This window comes from Clinocottus analis, unplaced genomic scaffold, assembly GCF_023055335.1.
Source record: "Clinocottus analis isolate CAN_PGR_092001 unplaced genomic scaffold, fCliAna1.0.p SCAF_8, whole genome shotgun sequence".
In the NCBI taxonomy this organism is placed as follows: Eukaryota; Metazoa; Chordata; class Actinopteri; order Perciformes; family Cottidae; genus Clinocottus; species Clinocottus analis.
The window spans coordinates 8,005,888-8,026,158 of NW_027176240.1; the positions used below are offsets into that span (position 1 = coordinate 8,005,888).

The 20,271-nt window shown below is 40.7% G+C and overlaps 1 protein-coding gene across 3 annotated transcripts; it reads right to left on the minus strand.

The window, feature by feature from the left end:
• Positions 1-383: 383 nt before the first annotated feature.
• add3b (adducin 3 (gamma) b) lies at positions 384-20,223 on the minus strand. Of its 3 annotated transcripts, none has more exons than XM_068567590.1 (15): positions 19,741-20,223; positions 13,344-13,588; positions 12,070-12,214; positions 11,261-11,412; positions 10,306-10,386; positions 9,463-9,612; positions 9,020-9,163; positions 7,965-8,063; positions 7,153-7,326; positions 5,679-5,939; positions 5,376-5,492; positions 4,553-4,642; positions 3,856-3,979; positions 2,424-2,519; positions 384-2,259 (listed from the first exon to the last, which is right to left on the minus strand). In XM_068567590.1, the coding sequence occupies exons 2-15, from the start codon at positions 13,542-13,544 to the stop codon at positions 2,018-2,020; spliced, it is 2,076 nt and encodes a 691-aa protein (XP_068423691.1). In that variant the 5' UTR covers positions 13,545-13,588; positions 19,741-20,223; the 3' UTR covers positions 384-2,017. The 3 variants fall into 3 exon arrangements, with proteins under 3 accessions (XP_068423691.1, XP_068423690.1, XP_068423692.1); XM_068567589.1 differs by lacking the exon at positions 19,741-20,223 and adding an exon at positions 14,380-14,716; XM_068567591.1 differs by lacking the exons at positions 4,553-4,642; positions 19,741-20,223 and adding an exon at positions 14,380-14,718.
• Positions 20,224-20,271: the final 48 nt, after the last annotated feature.

Sequence of the window (20,271 nt, forward strand, 5' to 3'; positions counted from 1 at the left end):
CACAATTGTGTTATAATTTTCTCAATGTGTTTATTTGTATGTTGAATTAAATGCACTACTTTTTAACCTGATCTTCTTGTCTGCATGTCATCGCCTAGGAGAGGTCTCTCTGTGTGTGTGTGTTTGGGGTGGGGGTGTGTGGGGGTGTAGGTAGAGACCCTGTCACTCCCCCAACATGAACACCTGTTGGAGACACCAAATCCCCTCTTTGTCTCCAGTACCCTCTCAGTAGATTACCATGACAACAGCCATTCATATCATGGCTGAAGACTGATTATACAGCCGCACACGGTCAATTATCACTGAACGGAGGGCATTGTTTTAGGAGCGCGCTGCTTTAAAAAAAAAAAGAAGAAGAAAAAAAAAAGAGTAGGCTGAGTACACAGTTTTCTACAAAGCTTTATTTTGTATTTGAGTTGTCGTTGCCTCTTAGAACTGGATATTTAGCTTGAGGTTCACATCACAGCAGACTGAAATAAATGCAAAAGTACCCAACAACATTAAAAAAAAAACTCTACACAACTGGATTTGCGTATAACATAAGGAATGATAACAGCGCATATGTTTTAGTCAATAAGCAAGAGAGCAATAAAACAGTTTAAGAAACATATCCAAGCTTTTATTACATCAGATGGAAGGCAATTTTCAAAAAGACTGATTTTAAGGGGAGGTGACTAATGTTAGGCACCAGGCGACACGAATAGCAGTGTCAACAACGCAGGCGACACGAGCACTAGGCACACACATCACATGAGTAATACGACCTATGGGCACCTGCATGTTCACGAAATATGGAGCTTAATTAGGTGGAATTAAAATGATAAAATATGTGTTAAAATAGAGTCATTAGATTGTATTGTCACATTTCTATGTTTCATTGTTCAACATTTGGTTTAGCGTAACAAAAGAACTTCACAAAAACAAAACTATTTACAAAGGCAAAGAGTTCCCTCCGGTCGGGTCAAAACAAATCATTCACATTATTGACTGGGATGTTAATATATATGGTCCTCTAATATACTTTATATCAAACTCTAACGGTGGCTATAGCATACTGCCATCAACTGACAAAATGAGTCAAAACATTGATCGCTTTCAAACATCTGTGATTCCGGCATTCGTGGCTCTTTCATTGTCCAAACAAGTCATTTCTTTAAAAGTCAAACTTTGCCACTCATAAACATCAATATGAAAGAATCATCTATTTCTGTTCGTCACAGTCAATTCCTTGTCACAATTACAATAAAGCAGCAACCATGGGAACAATACCACTGACAAAAATGTTTAAAAAAGCATCTGGAATTATTACTGAATTATTCATCACAGCATGTTTAGTATAAGAGTTAGTATGTAAATATGTAAAGACTATCAAATCATGTATTTAACTATCAAACACTATATTGTAATACCTAAAATATAAACCAACATATATTATTACAAGGTAGTATAACTGTGAATATGGTCGTACTTCTTATAAGACTGAACGTTGTATAATCTTAGTATGTTCAGTCACTGTTACACACAACTAGTGTGATTGTTAAATTGAAAGTTATAAAAACAATGTTCTTAGCGTTCAGTATACATTCAACAATGAATTTGTGCAAAAAGAGAAAAAAAATTCACAAGAACGTAACTGTAATCTGATGTTTTCCTAAGCGTTGATTTTCAATCCCATTAAAATATGGGTAATAACCACAGATTAGCAGTTGTGTGTTCACATTTGATTTGTCTTTACTGAGCCCTTTGGGAGTTGTTAATCACAGGTTCTCGTGAGGAAAAAAAAAACGTTCATATTACCATTTGCTGGCACCTCTTGGAAAACTTTCACTTCAAATAATAGCTGTGAATGAGGGAAGGCTTTAAAAACAACCCGGTCCTGGGAGACTTTCTTTCTTTTTCACATTTCATTCCCTTCAGCCAGATTGAAATTAAGAAGGCGATCCAGACGTTTTCTGAGCCAAACACTAATTTTTTTTTTTTGTGTTTTTTTTTTTTTTTTTTTTTACAGTAAATGACCTCAGGCCTCTGCTTTTTCTTTCTCATCCTTCCTTTTCTTGCTTTTTTTCAAGAATGAAGGTGTGCGGAACTTATTTTTCTTTTTCTTGGTCTGGCTCTCCGGGGTCTGAGCCTCCCCCGTCTTCTCATTCGATGTAATGGAGATTTCGACAGTTTCTGAATTGCTCAAGCTGAGCTTTGATACCTCGATGCTCAGATCCTCGTCCGTCTCATCCAAGTGGTCTTTCCCGTTGGGTATTATGTCTGTCAAAAGATAAAACCCTGTCAGTGAGCGACAATGCAGACAAGAAGTGCATCGTGAGGCTTTTTACAGATTACACCAGATGGATGCAAAACACAGATGCAAACAAGCAGCTACTGCAAATTCAAATCAGTATAACTTCAACAGTTATTGGCTATCTAAGTACCGTGTTTAGCTGGCGTCATTAAGGGAGAGAGCGAGAGGGAGATAGTTGAACCATCAAATGTTGTCATCTCCTCTGCATCAGTGGCATCATCATCGTCTGTAAAAAAAGAAAAAGGATTTGTCACCAGAGGTCCACTGTGTTCAAGTGAGTGAGGCCTGATAGATTAACAAATTCATGTTGCTCAGAACAGTTTTAGGTTTTTCACTCTTTCCAGAAGCAACAGGACAAGGACTCTCGAGCCATGCTAGCTGCTCTGTGAGGCTGCATGTTTAAAGTCAGCATGCTAAATGTTCCCCTCAGCATTTGCATGCTTACATTTGCAGATAATCATTAAATACAAAGCACAGCTGAGAAACTATGCAAATGTCATTGTTGTTTCCTGAGGTATTTAATGATAAAACTAAATACCAGAAAAAAAATGTTTGACCTGATGATGGCGCTGAATGAAAAGTTAAGGGATCACTAAAGTGGTGACAATTCATCCAGACATCTGGAGCGGACTTCATTGCAATCCAATCCAGGACATTTCCCACAAAACCTCATGATGGCGCTAAAGAACAGGGCATGGCATCGCCATGTTGCAACTAAAAACTGGTTGAGCAACATTTTCATCAATCTCTAGGAGCTGATATGTTCCAACTATGACACATTGTTGTTGAGATAGTGAAAAAATAAAGGTGCTCCATCCACAGCGATAGAAATGTTTCTCTCCTGCACACATTTCACTGTTTGCAGTCATAACCAAGACATGAATAGTTTGACAAGACCAATGTCTTTTCATCTCGTCTCTCCCCGTCTCTGTGAGTTGACTTCATAGCTTAGAGGAAGAGGGAAACCATGGACTGACATTCTTTTCCTACGGGCGGAGGAATATCCTCATTTCAATGAATATAGTTCCAACATCTCCTCCAGGCAGGAACCGAGCACTCTGACTGGACTAATTAACTGGATGGAGCACAGGCTCCTGAGACTGCTGTCATGAAGTACAGCAAACCTTTGGAACATATGCAACTGCAATATTAGCATTGCACTCAAATTATCATCGAGACATAGTCATTGCAATCTAAGCAATATGCATAGTGTTTGTTTGTTAATTAAAAAGACAAACAACTTCTATTCAATTTCATGATTCATGAAATCTGCATTTATTAAGTCCTAAATTCATGTTTGAACTACTTGGCCTTGTTTGGTGGAGTCAGAGATTGCTGTTAAACTTTGAGATAAGCTCCGTCTCTCCATCTCAATTTCATGACCTCTTTGAAGATTAAGGATTAACTTTTAAACGCTATACACTCATAATCTACATGGGATGATGTCCGATATGAGCTTGTGTAAACCGTAGAAGGATTACATTAAGTAGAGGTTTTTTGTGCCTCTTAAGAGCAACAGAGCACTTTAAGGCTTTGCAATAGGAAAGGAACCTCTTGACTACCTTCTTGGCCTTGCTGCTTTCTTTCTACCAGGCTCTTGTATTCCTGCAGCACTTTCTCCGTGAGCTCATTGAAAGGGTTGGGGGGAAGAGAGCGAGTCTGCGCCTCGTCCTCGACGATGAAAGCCTGATTGACAGGAGAGAATAAAAAGACATTATGGACACCTGATGTAAATGCATTTATTTTAGAACATAGAAGTAATTGCTTGAGGGTAACAAGAACAACAATGCTTACATTTGCCGATAATCATTTTTGCCGATAATCAGGTTATACATTTATGTTTCCATACAAAATACTAAAAGTGGTTTGAATCACATTGTTGGTGACGAGTTTAAAGGCCTCAATCATGAAACAGAAGGACTATTGCTTTACCATGTCTGCATTTTTCCCCTGTGCAAAAATGTAACTTTGATAACTTAATAATTGGCATTTTTATTGATTTGGGTGTAAAAACGTTTCGTATGTGATGGACTTTTTTTAATTACTTTTGTGGCTTTTTAGTTAAATGTCTTGAGTGAATGGTAGTGTTGTAGTAGTTGGAAAGGGCCGTGTTGATTGTTATTTGTGATTTAATAGTTGCAGCAGTTTTAGAAAATGTGCTTCAGCAATTAAAACCAGAACACAGTGACACATTCTGTTTCATGCAGTGTGGCTGCACCTGTGACTTTGTGCCTCCATACAATTACTAAATATACTCACAGGGCCTTTTATGGTGTCCACAACAATGCCTGATAGTAACTGTGATTTTGGTCCGGAAGTCATCAGGTCACCTCTGTGCTGTTCTTTTATCTGAAAACATGTAAGCAACAAAATCATATTGAACTTGCTTCTGGAATATTTGACATTACACATTCAATATCTGTGTGTCATATTGTTATAAACACTCAACAATACAGCAAATGACAAAAGAGTTATTCAATTGATCATCATCTTTGTGATTGATTCTGTATGGACCACAGCTCCCATTCTACTGTACAGAGATTAATGTCCGTAGAGCTGCATCGACCCGTCTATTAATAGTTTAGTTGGTCAACAAACCAACATTCACTGGTTTTAGATCCTCTAATGTCGGGATGTGATTCTGTTCTTTGTCATATACCACAGCAAGGTGAATTTGTATTATATATTTTTTGGGTTGAATACAACAACCAATTGGGCAATATCAACTTGGGCTGTGGAAAATGATAATATCTACAAAAACAAGTAATGGCGGAAATAAATGGCAAATTAATCAATGAGGAAAAGAGTTGTTGGTCGCAGCCTTACTTGCCAGAACATATTGATTGGCTGCAATTTATCGAATACAAATTATATACCTAATTCTGTGCTATATACACACTCACATATATACACACACACACACACACACACACACACACACACACACACAATGCAGGGTTAAAATAGTATATTTGATGTGCCTTTTGAAAAAAAACAATCATTTAATGATACAATGCAGACAATAATAATTAATTATTTGGGCGTGTTTGATGTTGAGAATAAATGTGACCTTTCAACTGACCTTGTTCCTCTTATCCAAAACCTCCGTGGGATTAGTGTTGAGTGGCACAAACTGATTGGGATCCTCAATCTTTATTGGTGTGCCGATGCTATTTCCGGGCTCTGACGACTTCATCCACTGAGAAAAAGAAATAAGTACAAATTACAGAAAGAAATACAATTAAATTGTATTTTTCAAACTGACCACAAGAGGGCAGGCTAATACAAAGGGATAGCTGCTCCCCAGCTCACCATTTACTGGCCCAAACCGTAAGGGCTGGATAATTAAATTCCTTGTTATAGTTTGACATGAAAATCAACGCACCATGGTCTTGGTCCTGGGGCTGACATCCCCGCTGGGTGAATGTTCAGGAACATTGACCCTCAAATAGCTGTTGGGCGAGTTGAGCCACCGGGTCCTTTCTCGTTGCTGTTTCTGCGCCATGAACTTGAAGGGGCTTCGCAGACCAAGCTCACTGTCCTCCGGCGACACAGCTGACACCGTGGCGGGGATCTCCACATCGTTCTTAGAGCGGGGTTTTTCACGGATGATGGGGTTCCTATAAGAGTAGCCTGTTCTGTAACCCTAGAAGGTCACACAAAGGGGAGGCATTACTCTAACATACTAAATTAACAATGTTCCTTCTCCCGAGGAGAAATTGTTTGCGGTATTTTTGTTGTCTCCAGATCACACCCATTAAATAAGAATTATCAAATACAAAAGATATAAAAGATACACAAGTTAAAGGATGCACAGGCCACCCAAGATCCACTTAGACAATGCTTCTAAATATTTAAACAACACTATATATACAAATGGCGTTTTTGCAGATGCGCCCAGTTTCAGAGGAAAAAGATAAAACTTTGGTTTAAAGCGCTGCGTTGTTAACAATACATCAAAGACGAATGTGACAACTAGAAAACCGATGGGAACTCGCAGTGGGTGCAGAGTGTAGTCTGAAGCTGGCAGTGCAACACTACAATCAAAATCAGAATTGGCATTTTCTCACAGGCAGTATGACAAGTTTGCCACCGGAAAAAAAAACCCTGCTTTGGGCTTTGATGGCCACAATGTGGGCAGGCCATCATTTATTCACGGTATTGTTGACAGTGACTGCACAGTTTTCAAGCATTTTTGTTGTGTATGGGCTTGATTAACTAATACATTGCTATGAACAATAGCAGAAAGCACCTTCAGACTGCCTGTTGCATTAAGTGTCCTGGCATTTGCACCCAGCGCCATATTCAAGTCTTGGAGACATCCAATTTCCAAAATTGCGTACACTAGAGTCCATAGACCAAGTGATTGTTTGGTCTCTGGGGATGTGACTGCCCACAGCATGCCTCACCATCTGGAAGCTATGATTGTGGGCGGGCTATCATCACACAGAGCTAACACAGCTGCAGCTCACTGCAGCCACACTTGTTAGCGAGACGCACACTTAAACAGACAGTCTGACATTTTCTGTGTCCACAGAACATGTCATGGCCTGGTCATTAGCGGTGCGGTGGTCAAGCAGGGTTTAAATTGACAGAAAAGGAGAACTGCACAGCGCCGAAATTGTTAACCTTGCCGTGAGCAGGGTGGCCACAGACAGAAAAACATGACAGTAATTACGCAGAGTATCTGAACAAAAAAAATGTAACCGCTGATCCAATTATGCAATTTTTTGCAGATTAGATTAACAAAAACCTATCGAGCTTCATTGTGTTCCCTAATCAGACACTTCCTGAGGAAGCGCCTTACACAGGAAACTCAAAGCATCATGGGTAAAAGGCACAGGTCAGGGTTCGCTCACCAGGTTGTCCAGCATCCTCATAAGGGACTCGAGCTCGGCCTCGCCCACTTTCCACTTGACCTCGTTGTCCATCACCAACCCGGCAGCAACCACTCCCTGGGTCAGGGGTTTGAACTTCTCTCTGTCCAGGAGCACGAGGCTGTCCACGCTGCCTGAACACCCCAAAGCATTCACCTAAAGTTTAACAAAGGCAACTCAATTATTCTGGGATACACTTTTCACCTTTCTTTTGGAGTTACACACCATATTGCTATTATTCAGGAGAAAATGACTGACGGTTTTCCCCTAATTAATTAATTTGTATTCTGCAATGTCAAAGCTTATTTAGAGATTGTCCCATTTTGACTTCTAAGATACAATAGGATTTTAATTAGAAAAGAAATGTACTTTTAAGACATATGTGTCAAAAACAATAGAAAGAAACAAATACAGTCCAAACACACCAGGATGATGAGAAAACAAACCAACTGCTTCCCCGAAATAAAAACAGCAGGGGTTTCTCTGAAACACTGCAGGGTTCCACCTGGCTCTGACTCTGAACAGTGCTCTCTGTCACATATTTGACTTTGCTTTGTTCAAACATTCTGTCTGTTAGACATCAGCTTTGCTTCCATTTCAGGAACTGCAGTATTACTTTGCTATTGACTACCAAATCTGACTCATTCGTGGAAGAAAGGGAAAAGATTGAGACGGGTGAAACGAGAAAAATGCTGGTGATCGTGACAGTTAGCTTATAAATGTAACCAGTGACATGGCATAATCAGGAATAGGTAGTATCAAGAATACAAGTTTTTATATCAAGCTTTTCATACCTGGATTTCACATGCTTGCTGTGAGTGGTACACGTAGTGAAACGCCTCTTCTACGGTTTCTCCCAAAGCGAGCAGCCCGTGGTTCCTCAGGATCATCACCTAAAAAACACAGGCGCAACACTTGAGCTGCTGACCATAATCACGATGAAACGTGAAACAAATACAGCAAATATAAGACTATAGCATGACCAGATATACTAACATGTATTAATAACATGAATAAATGTGTTTGTTAATTAGAAAATAGTCCCGTATTAACATTTGTTTAACCCATAGTGAGGATAACATTAGTTCCCCAATGAGGGATTAATGAAGGATTATCTTATCTTATCTTACATCCCTGCATCTTAAACCAAATTGTATTGTTCATTTTGCCTTTTCTGGTTATTTTGAACGGGGAAATTCTCAAGTAATTTCACAACTAAGCTGTCTCCCTAAGGTGGACATGTGAGCACCAAGAGCTGAATAGATATTGTCGACAGGTGTTTATAATAGTCTGTCCAAGCCATCTATGCGAATGAGTAATATGCATATTCACTTTCTCGTGGGAGTTAGATAAGATCGATGCCACTCTCACATTTTAAAGTCTGGTAGCTATCAGCACCTCTGTTGCTCACTAATAGCATGTTGATTTGTACAAAGAGTGTTTATCTCTGGACACTGCTGCCCAGCTGCCTTCTCCTTCTTCCAGTCTTTATGCTAAGCTAATTACTTCCTGGCTTTAGCTTCATATTCAGCAGTCAAATATTAATCTTATCATCTAGCTTTCAGCAATTAAAACAAACAAGTGTATTTCGCAAAATGAAAAACTGTACGAGTCAAAGGGGTTTCCAACGTTCTGTTCCCTTAATGTAATTGTAAAGTGATGGTGACAAATTGTTTATGGTTAGTTAGCAAAAAAATGCATTCAATTTCAGTAACAATGCATGATTTGTGTGACACACTTTAGCTCCAGTTGTGCAATCAGTCTAATATAATAACTCTTGACTTCCAAAGCCTGCTATCCCATGAGAAAGTAAGCCTGTCACTAATGGAGTCCCTTGGTTTGACAGTACCTTGGCAGTAGGACCCAGAGCTTTCTGAAACTCCACCTTCTCCTCTTTATTATCCAGGCTGCCATGGTAACCACAGCAGCTCACATCTCCCAGAAGCAAAGCCTCCTGGGAAATGGGCAGGATTCCACATTTCATCGAGGACACCTGTTAGCATGGGATAAAAGCAAAAAGCTGTGACGCACCGACATATAAATAGAAGCACATTTTTTGCTATGAGGCACAAACAAAACTTTACACAGCGATGTTCATCATGCGCTGTGCATTTTACTGCCCAGCTTCAAAGGAATTGTAAAAGCCCATTACAGGGTGTCTGCATCTAAAATAAGTAGCAGGGGGCTGCTTTTAATTCAGCCTTTTCCTCGGTTGCTAAATAATCATTTAGCAGCAGCTTTTATGTTTTGATTAAGATGAAACTCATTTAATATTGCCTGGAGTGTACTTACAGCAGCTGTAGCGGGGGTATGTATATGGATAATACATCTCACGTTGGGGCGCATTGAGTAAATGGCTGCATGAGGAGCAAACCCAAAGTGGTCGATGCCCAGATCAGTAGAACCCTGGTCCACCACCTCACCAATTATGTTTACTTTCACCTAAACATAGCAGAAAAAGCAGAAGAGTTAAGTCAATATTTTAAATACAAAATATGTGAACCATTAAAGGTACCCCGTGGAGTTTACTTGTAAACAAACAAAGCTGCTTGAGGCGCCACAAATTGTTGGATTTATTTCTTCCCTCATAAAACAGCTGCAATGCAGTTTTTCCCTTTAATATATTTTGGAACCGGCATCATTTACATCCTTGTTTGCTTGCTTAAAGTCTCTTTCTTCCCTACCTCTTACTGGAGCATTACAATGTGTGTATTGTGTCACCGTCACGCTTGTTTGTCTGCATGCGGCTCATTACACTGATGTGCATAGATCCAAGTTGGGATTTGTATGCCATGTATCCCTTGTGGGCATTCATGACATACACATCCAACAAGGACCCACAAAAAAAACACTCAATGGTATCATTGTAACACTTGTCTTACTGACTAGTGTATGACATAGCGCTACTACTATTCAAAAACTCCACATTTTGCCTTTGAGGCCAGATAATTGTTAATTAATCATATATCTTCTTTGCACACGATATATTGATTGAAATTATCTGATATTCTGAACACTGATAATCCAAACACCGAGTCAAACATTTACACAATAATTTGCATGTTGTATAATTGTAGGACAAAACAGTCTGAACTCATGATCGGAAAATGACAACAAAACAGTCATTGTGCTTACCAAATTTGCTGCCGTCACCTCAGCGAAAGACAGACCTCGTGGACTAATGAGAACATGGTCCTGCTCTTTACTGACACGGACCTGAATACAATGCAAGTATTATTAAAATCCCATACCGATCTAGTTTAGAATGAACTTAATAACATGAGACATACGTTCCGAAATGTTGACTAAGCTCAGGCAGGAGAATCTAAGATTTAAATATATATATGTATATGTATAGAAACTGTATATACACACATATATATATATATATATATATATATATATATATATACACATATATATATGTGTGTATATATATGTATATATATATATATATATATATATATATATATATATATATATATATATATATATATATATATATATATATATATACATACACACACACACGCATAGACCCATGTGTACAGTATATGTTTTTCTAAACCATATAATGCTTCTGCAGGAACGTTTCCTTCATAAATGTATTCTTGTCAGGGTCAAAAAGCACCAAAGCCACATGAGACCAGATCTCTACTGTTAAAAACTTATTTAAGATGGATTAGCAGCTACCCAGAGCAGGGACAACCATTTCCTAGATTCAAGGGTACAGGAAAGTCTGAACCACAAAGGAAAGCTCTCTTCACTGTGAAAAAAGAAAAAAAAATCTGCGTGTGGGTTGAGAAAGCTGACTTTCTAGGCTTTAGTCTTTGGGGAAAATCTGAGCCTTGTATCTTGACATTGCAGGTGTTCATCACACATTTCAGTTTGGGTTCTTGCTGTTGGGAAGCTGTACATATTCACAAATCAGCCTTTTTTCCCTAAATAATATATGGGCGCTGAAAATTAAGAGGTATTCCCCTTTAAGCCTCCCAGTAGCCATAAAACATGAGGCACACATAAAGTTACACAAACCTGGTGTGGCATATGTAAGCAGATGTGCAATGGAGCAGCAAGGAGTTGTACTCACAGTATTGTAGGAGCTTGTAAAACGAGCCCAGCTGAAGAGGTCAACAAGCCTGTACAGGCTGGCCAGCCTGCAGCGACTCTGTTTCTCCCCTTTGGCAAAGGAGGGAGACTCGATGCCAAACAAGTCGTTGACTGGAGTCACCATCCCAATGCCTGGCACAAGACATACCATCATCAGCAACTTGTGATACACCAACAACATAACATTTTCTTTTTTTCCCGAACAACTAGAAGGATGATGACCTGGTTTGCTCCTACAGTATATAAAGTCAAAACATCCCAGGGAGTCTCTTTAGATGGAGCTTAAAAGGGCCTTTCTCAAAATTCCCATTGGGAAACCGAAGGGTATTTTTGGGCTGCAACACCATAAAAGGGCATTTAATGATACAGGACCCTATCTTTTACAGCCACTTCAGCTTCTTAAAGTGTGGCTCTGCCTCAGCAACCCCATCGACATTTCCGGCAGTGACATTTTGTCCGAACATTTACAGTTCTGAGTGATCTCTGTGACCGCCAGACACAGAAGACCAAGAGGTTAGGCTAACATAATCCACATTCCAAACGGCTGCATCATTACCAAGACTGATCATGAGGGCTCGCTACTTAATAGGAACACTGACAATGAAGAAAGGTGTAAACAGTTTTTTGCCTTCGTTGCTGTTTCAGGGTTGTTGTTCAGGAGTCTGACAATGAAGATATTCAGCCTGCATAATGCACACGCAGACACACTGAATGACAATCAGGCCCGAAAAGGGAGATAGATGGACAGATTGTAGACATTTACACACACAGAAACACACTGCTACTCACTGATGGGCGAAGTCAGAGGGCCCGCCCCTCCCAGGGTGCTGGCCATGACCAGGTCAGCAATCTGTCTCAGAGCCAGAAGACCTGTAGGGTTGTTGCCCTTCGTCATCTGATCCTCAATTAGACCTTCCAACTCATCTTTAAACACCTGTAGACAAAAAAAGAGTTTTTCGTACGACTCATTTAACCGAGCAACACTATAAACACAGCTTAACCGTATCTCACTTTAACACATAAGGATGCCAGGGAGCACAGCATGCTTATTAAATCTGTAAACAAATCACTAAAGACAGGTAGAACCCCCCTCTTTGTATGGCTGTGAAAAGGACTTGACTAGAAGCAGGGGATCGCATTAAACCTTACAATTAATGTCTGCCTTCAAAAGTCGCCTGCGAGTCTTGAAACATCACTTTTTTTTCTCCCCCTATGCAGCTAAGCTCCAGCATTCAGCTTCATCCAACCATGGTTCCCATGGTGATGAGATGAGCTCCACTTGTTGGGCCTGTTATGCAATCACAGAGTGTGAGCTTGTCTTATTTCCATGCACTTCATTGGCATGTGTTTATTTTATCGACCTCGACTGCACTGAGATATTTTCTCCTGCAGTAGAAGGGTGCAGAATGAAAGAAGAATGCTACAACTCGGGCGACAGCCAAATAATATGTAAATTACCGGTTAATGGCTTAAGCTTTTGATTATCAGAAATAGCAAAAAATGCCAATTTATATTCCTTGTTTTATTCAGACCCTCAGTCCAAATCCCAAATGTCTTGCCGTTTAATATTGTGCAAGACCAATAAAGCAAACGTATTTTCCGAACTAGAGAAAATGCTTAAAAGCGTACTGAAGGTTTAATCGATGACTTTAAAATTTTTGCGAGTTAATCGATTAATCATTTAAGCTCATTTAGCTTTAGCTTAAAACACAGATATTGTGTATTTTAAGTATTTCGGAAATTAAAATATGTCGATTATACCTTTTACAAAACAATTTGTTCATACCTAATCTGTAACAATATTGTTAAAAAAACAAAGAAATGATAACTAATATGTCAATGTTTTTCTGTGACGGTACATTTCATTAAAGCTGCAGTGTAAACCACAGCTAAACCCATCAGCGTGGATGAAATAAGTCTCAAATAAACACGAAACAAAACAATGCATTTCAGTCGGCCTTGAGTGAAGGTGCCTCTCCGGGTTTGAAAGCTCGGTTTATTACTCATACATGCTGAAAGCTTGTGTGTAGGAGTGCACTTATACGAAGCTGCGAGCTACATACTGGACTCTGCAAGATCTGGGTGACCCTCTTCTTCTGCTCCATCATGTTGAAGTCCTGCCTCAGGTCCGGCGACATGTTCTTGCTGCGTAGGTACTCTGGGTCACTGTCATCCACGCGGTCGAAGTAACGCTCCTTTGGGTCGTTGTTGGACAGGGACAGGGTGAGGGACCCCGCCGCCTGCCTCACCTCCACCAGGCTCATGTCTTTCGCTGTGCAGCCTTTTACTCTTCCTCTGGAATCTGTAGCTAAAAGATGAAACACCGCTTTACTTCACATCCCGGCTGTCAAGGCGACGAGGTTGTTGTTTCACCAGGAGCAATACTGTATGGGAGCTGTGGTGACTCATGTAATAACAGGGATGGAGACAAAAGCGGGGAGGACATGGTCTTATGATTGATGCTGCTTTGTGAGTGCAAAGCTGTTGATGTGCAAAAAAAAAGAAAAGAAAAGATGAGTATTGTCATTGCAGCTGCAAACTCAATGCAGGAATTAGTCACATAAGTAATCACAATGCAATAACACAGCAGTGAATGTGAACCAACAACTCTCATTCTCACAGGTTTAGTTTCCTCTCACTTTGTGGGTTCTTAGCTATAAAAAGCTCACTGTCTATTTCTTCTCCCAACAGATGGAGGCCAACTCATAAAAGCCTCCCCACTTCCAGCGTTCGCCCAGCAGCTATAAAAGCATCGTCAACAGTAAACAACGGTAGGCCTCATGTAAATAACCCCGTTTCAATAGCAGTTAGCACCTTTAGTGCCGCCTTGGTACCTGTACGTGGGGGTGGATGGATGCAGGAGACCCGGCCAGCACTACGTTACATTAGGCCTGCAAACCAAACGTACATTTCTACCGGTAGTTTTCAAGGAGAATGCTCTCCAGAACATTCAGTACACGGCGTCAAATTACAACTTTAAATCACTTTTATACAGAGAAAAGTACCGCGGGAGGGAGCGGGGAGGCATGGGGGTTATGTTAGCCGGAGCAAACACAAACCCACGAGGAGGAAAACTGTGACTGTTAAGTTGATAGTTACCTGACACAAAGTGCTCAATTCGTGAGTTCACCGGCTTCGGACGACGAGGTGTCGAGTTTCCTAAAACAAGAGGCTCCAGGATATTAGTCCCGACTCGGAAACATTGTGTGAAAGAGCGCAACTTGGCGCCGCTACAGTCTCCAGACGGAGCAGGCTGCCTGCTGCGGGTGAGTGGCGAGATGAAGAAGAGTGAAGAGCGGCTGCATGGAGGAGGGTGTGGGTGTGTTTGTGTGGGAAAAAAGGAAAAGTGACCATGTGACTTCACTTATCCACCCACCACCGGGCCTTATGTATGCAGCGGGACAAAGGAATGGCCACTCAGGACCAGCCGACAGCTTTTTAGGCTCTTCTTTACAACAACACTGTAGCTTTTCTGTACCCGGCTTGTAGTTTTTGCGACCGCACTTCTTCTCTATTGTTTTTTTGTTGTTGTTGTATCTCTCGCAGTATGCCTAACATCCCGAAACTTGTTAAACATTGCTGCAGTTTGAACCAGAACTGGTGATCTGTTTTCCCGTTCGTCTGTGTGTGTGTGTGTGTGTGTGTGTGTGTGTGTGTGTGTGTGTGTGTGTGTGTGTGTGTGTGCGCGTGTGTCAGTCTGTCTATGTGATTCATTAGCTTCTACCACCTCATTTCATAAATAACTAAGGCTCCTGTGTTGCCGTGGCCCCTCGGTGGAGGTTTTCATCAAAGCTATATGGCCCAGCCATAACAAAACAGAAGCACTTCAAAGCCAGAACAAGTGCTTCTTTCAAAAAAGTGAGTGCCTCCTACCAAAAAAAGTTTTCTATAATATAGGAGGTTGCCTCTAAGAAAGCAATGAAACACAGCCGTTCTTTCTCGGAGGAAACACACTATTATTTCTGATTTCTTTTATTCACTTTCGACTTGATCCTCCAAACACAATGTACCCTGATCAATTCCATGTGCCGAACACAATGATACACATGATTCTAAGTAATATGCCATGTACAACACTATACTATATACTAGACTTAGACATATGGTATATCTGTCCACCATTTGGTCACTTTTTACAGCAAAATGATCATCACTAAATGTGCTGGCTTTACTTTCTTGGGAGTCAAATAGCATATAAGATCATCTAATTATAATATAGGGATAATAACACCAGCTAATGGAGCCGTGTGCTTGGTTGTTACAGAAAAGACTTGCACGCTACTTTTCTTCAAGCAAATTAAATTGGTTCACTAACTGTAAACGGGAAATAAGATCAAGATTAAAGCGAATGTGAAACTGTGCAGCCTTTATAGCTCTCAACTCTTCTCTGCCGTGCTGGCCGGTCTCTCCAGAGAGTAGTGCAGCAGTATTCAAATGCACTCCAATTGAAGTGAAGGCAATTCAGGAATCTCTCATTTTCCCAGCACCCTGCCCCTGCCCGAGTCATTACCGCTTTAATCCCACACAATCAGACACACACATATCTCGATTTTAGGAGCAGGAGAGAGACCGACTGACATAACAATGCCAGGACACAGAAGGGAGTCTGGGAGGCGGAGCAGAAATGTGGACATATGGGTTTGATGTAATGAAAAGCAGAACTTCCTCACTGCAGCGCTGTGTGAACCCTGAAACCCTGAAACCCTGCCTCCCTTTTTCTGGCAGAGCTCCCACCGAAACCACATACAAGCTTAAATGTCTCCACACACACACAAACACACACTCAACGTCCTCCCACCCGCCAGCCCCCGCATTCTTGCTGACTATTTGAACTTTTCAGCGAGGGCAGTCTATCTTGAAAGCATTGACCAAATGTCAGGCGTTATTAGTCGACGTCTCATTCATACAGATCACTGTTGAGGATAATGATGTCCACAGATAAAAGCACACCTTTGTCTTGTCACAAACCTGCAACTCCCCTGGAAATAACTTCCACATGCAGACACACACACATGCTGCCTGGAATCCACCATATGCGATGGGAGAGAGACATCAGTACAAAGAATAACAATCAGCGTCATGACGTGGTTGAACTTTGGTTGAGCTTAAGAAAGTCTGGCCCCGTGGCAGGCAGAGCATGTTGTACTGAAAATGCAAGGATGCATAAAGCCATCTTTTAGTCTACATTTGGTCATACAAAAATATGAATCAAGTGATTAGATATACATTTTATCACAGAGATCTATACCCCTCGAAGGTTTAATGACTTGTGAGTAAAATGAATACAGTGGAACTCCAGATATCTTGACTTTTAGTCCCTAGTCCCTACTTCCCATGATGCAACTCAATAGTGTGTTTCATTCTTTCATAAGACCCTCGGTGCCTGTTAACAGGGCATGTCTTTCCCACCCCAATTTGTAACACAGACGTTGTATGTTATACATGTGTTGCGGATAATGACATCATGGAGGTCATTTTCTCAAATTTGACAAAAGCTCTTGAAGAGCCACATAGTTTCAACTGTTTCACAGGTTTTTCATTTTTTACCACCTTTTTTTCAATCGCTGTTCTGGGCCGTTTTATTCTCAGGTCATTAATAATAAAACACCTCATCGCTGATGATTTACATAATTACTGGACTGCAACAAAGCCAGCTTTAGGTGACAGTGTTCGGTTCATTGGAGACTATGACAAGGACTTTGTTAGATCATAAAACCTATTTCTCAGCTGCGAGATTCTGCAGAATGAAAAATAAACAGTTGATCTCTTTCTGTGGAATCTGCAGAGTCTTGCTTCAAGCTGCCGGATGATAGTCTAAATTCAGCCTCTATACTCTCAGGTACCACAGACGTCACCAAAGTACTGCATGACGAGACCAACACAGACCAGAGTGTTCAGAGGATCTTTGTCATTTGGAACAGTAGATGAAAAGACAATAATCATCATAACCACGTTTTTTTGTGAACCACTCAGAAAGCACTGCAAACACCGTGAGCAACAGATGTAACATTCTTATCGTGATTGATGTGGAGGGGGAAAAATGACAACTTTGTCTCCGGCCTGTTCCCAGCACGGTTGCCATGGTAACCAGTGCGTACGCTGTGTCTCCTGTCTGAGCCTGAATTAGGAGAGGAGTGAATCTCTGCCAGATAACGTCCACTTTTACAGACAAGAGGCTGTTCTCTGAAAAATGCATGAAAAGAGAAAATAGAACTCCACATGGAAACACAATGAGGAGAAGCAAATAGACCTCGAGTTGTTCTGCCTCCTTGACTGATTGTTCTTCCTTGTAATTACAGCACAAAGGAAAGGGCCATTGTACTCCCTCTTTAATTAGAGCCATTCTGTATTGATTACAAGATTGAAATCACAACTGTTTCCATCTTTGATATATTGGCCACAACCCTTTCAGAGTTTTGCCAGACCCCGTTTACGATAACCGTTTCTGGTAATTATACTTTGGCCACTGCTGATGAGCAGCTTTTTAAAATCAATTCAACCTGAGTTTCCCCGTGTGCAAGATTGTTAGAGCCATATGGCAGCCCAATAATCTGTGAATCTTGACTTTGTTAAAAAATGTTTTGATATTATTTCACCACCCGACACAGCTGATGGTTTGCCCTCAAAAACCTGAACGTGATCATGGACCACAAAGAGTTGTTGACCACCTTTTACGTACCTAAAACCTGTTTGCGTGCGAGTTATCTGTGCTGTTCTCCAGTCATTCTGTTTTGCAGACAATATAACTAAGTTGATATCATTTGGTTTATGTGGTTTATGATTCATCAACAAAGCCCGGGACCCCCACTGACTCTGACTCTTACATCCCCAGGACAATTTCCTTGCAGATCTTTTCTTTAAAAAATACACATGGCACTTTTATTTTATAACATATACTTTTTTAACGTACTGTTATAACATCGTATACTCTTGTAAAATGGATACAGACTTCCCACCTGGTCAAATTCCTTGTATGTGCAATGTGGTTGGCAATACATTATTCTGATTCTGATGAGGCCCTGTCTAACTTGATGGATATGTGGGCAATATAAATGACTTGTCAAAGCATTATTTATACCCATAATTCATATCCGTGGGAATGGTAACAACTGATATCAAATTTTACTTAGCAAATAGGGTGTAGCTGCTTGCCCTACTGTAGTTTCCCATGAATGCTGTACATTAAAATATACATTTGCATCAACCACAAACTAAAGCTTTTGCATTAACCTTTGAGAGAAAAGGGAACTCGTACCACAGAGTTGGTATTCCTGCTACAAAACAATGCCATTGTTTTGACAACTTCACACAGAATATATCCCAACGTGCTAAAAATGGCCCTGCTCCACTCCCACAGCAGGGTGGGTGGCAACAACAGAGCACACTTTGAACCTGGAACAATTTACATTGTTACAGTTGGATCGGTGCCTTCACAGCTTTTGGGTGTAGAACCGCATTGAGACACACACATGCATGTAAACATACATTCACACACATCGCAGTGGTGTGGAAATAGACTGTTTACCTAACTAGAGGAGCTGGCTGTAGTCTGGTTGTCTTTGGATGGCCTCCATGTTGGAGATCTAGTGGTTAGTGCGCGGTTCACTTTTACTCTAGGCTGTGGTCGAGCTAACAGATCCCTCATATGTGTCACCTTGTAACCAACACCCTGGGAAAAAGGAAGTGCTGATTTTCAATTTAGTAATGCTGTAAAATTCCTGTAAACCTCAAACATTTATGCAAACCCCTGACATTTACTACAAACTGAAAAGGATCCAAATGTACTGCAGTAAAATAATGCAATTTATTACAAAATTCACTGAGCGACAAGCTGATGACATCATAAAACTTAATCGAATGTAAAATTCATAAAATGGAAACTGTAAAAATATGAACAGGAACAATCCATTGCACGGGTGAAAGGGTTTGGGTCAAGACCCGCCTTTTTAGTTTTATGGCGGGCTATAACTCACATCACCAGGCACACACGTTACGAAACCCTATTTCTGCCTGAGCCCCACATCTAAAGTCAACAAATGCTTGTTCATGTTTAGGAGGGGGGGGGGGGGGTATTAATTGAAAGCAGCTGTTTAAAGCTTCTGCAGCTGGAGTTGATCATGCAGCTGCAGACAGGCCAGTGTAGCAATGAAGAGCTACCTCAATGTTTGAGCTTGAGAATGTTGTAAAAATAGATGTTAATGCTCAAAGAAAAGGTAATGCACAGAATGCCTACACACCATGTCTATTTTTGTGGAAATTGTCTCACAAAAACCTAATCACGTAAAGTGTCCTTTAGCTGCAAACGGCGCGTTGAAGTGAACATTTTACTCTCCCACATCTTCAAACCCCACATATTACACAATTGCAGCATTCCACATAATGTGTGTGCTTTGTTCTTAGCTCCAGCAAACGTCGTTTCGATTAGGTAAAAAGATTTTTTTTTAAAAGAATGCAACTTACGGTGTTGTTCGTTTTCAAACTTATCCTGCAGGAGAATTCTTCAGGTTTTACTTCAAACTCCCACGGTTCCAGCAGTTACTAGCTGTTTACATTATCACTTTGAAGAGGGTCATCTGGTTTCCCAGAAGAGAGGCAACTGCTGCTTTGCCTCTGATCTCCTGAACTCCCTCGGCTCCTCTGTGACGGCGGCTGCCTATTCTCACAGGAAAGCAGGGGAACTTGTCAGAGGAGCTTCTGGAGACCAAGCTTTCAGATTGGACTGGACTGGACTGAAAAAATGGGAGGGACAAGCCTTCAACCCCCGACATGTATTATATGTTAATCCTTCTTAGCTGTAGTGCTGGCATATTTCCCTAAATCTTATGATTTTAAGCACTTCATTTAAAAAAAAAAGCTAATACTTTATTAAGCAGGAATTACTAGTAAATCTGTATCTAATCATAAATGGAGGAAAACTGCAGCAATTTCCTGCCAGGCATATTTTCCTCTGCATATTGAGCTCGCTTCATGTTTCTAAATTTCGCTGTCGAG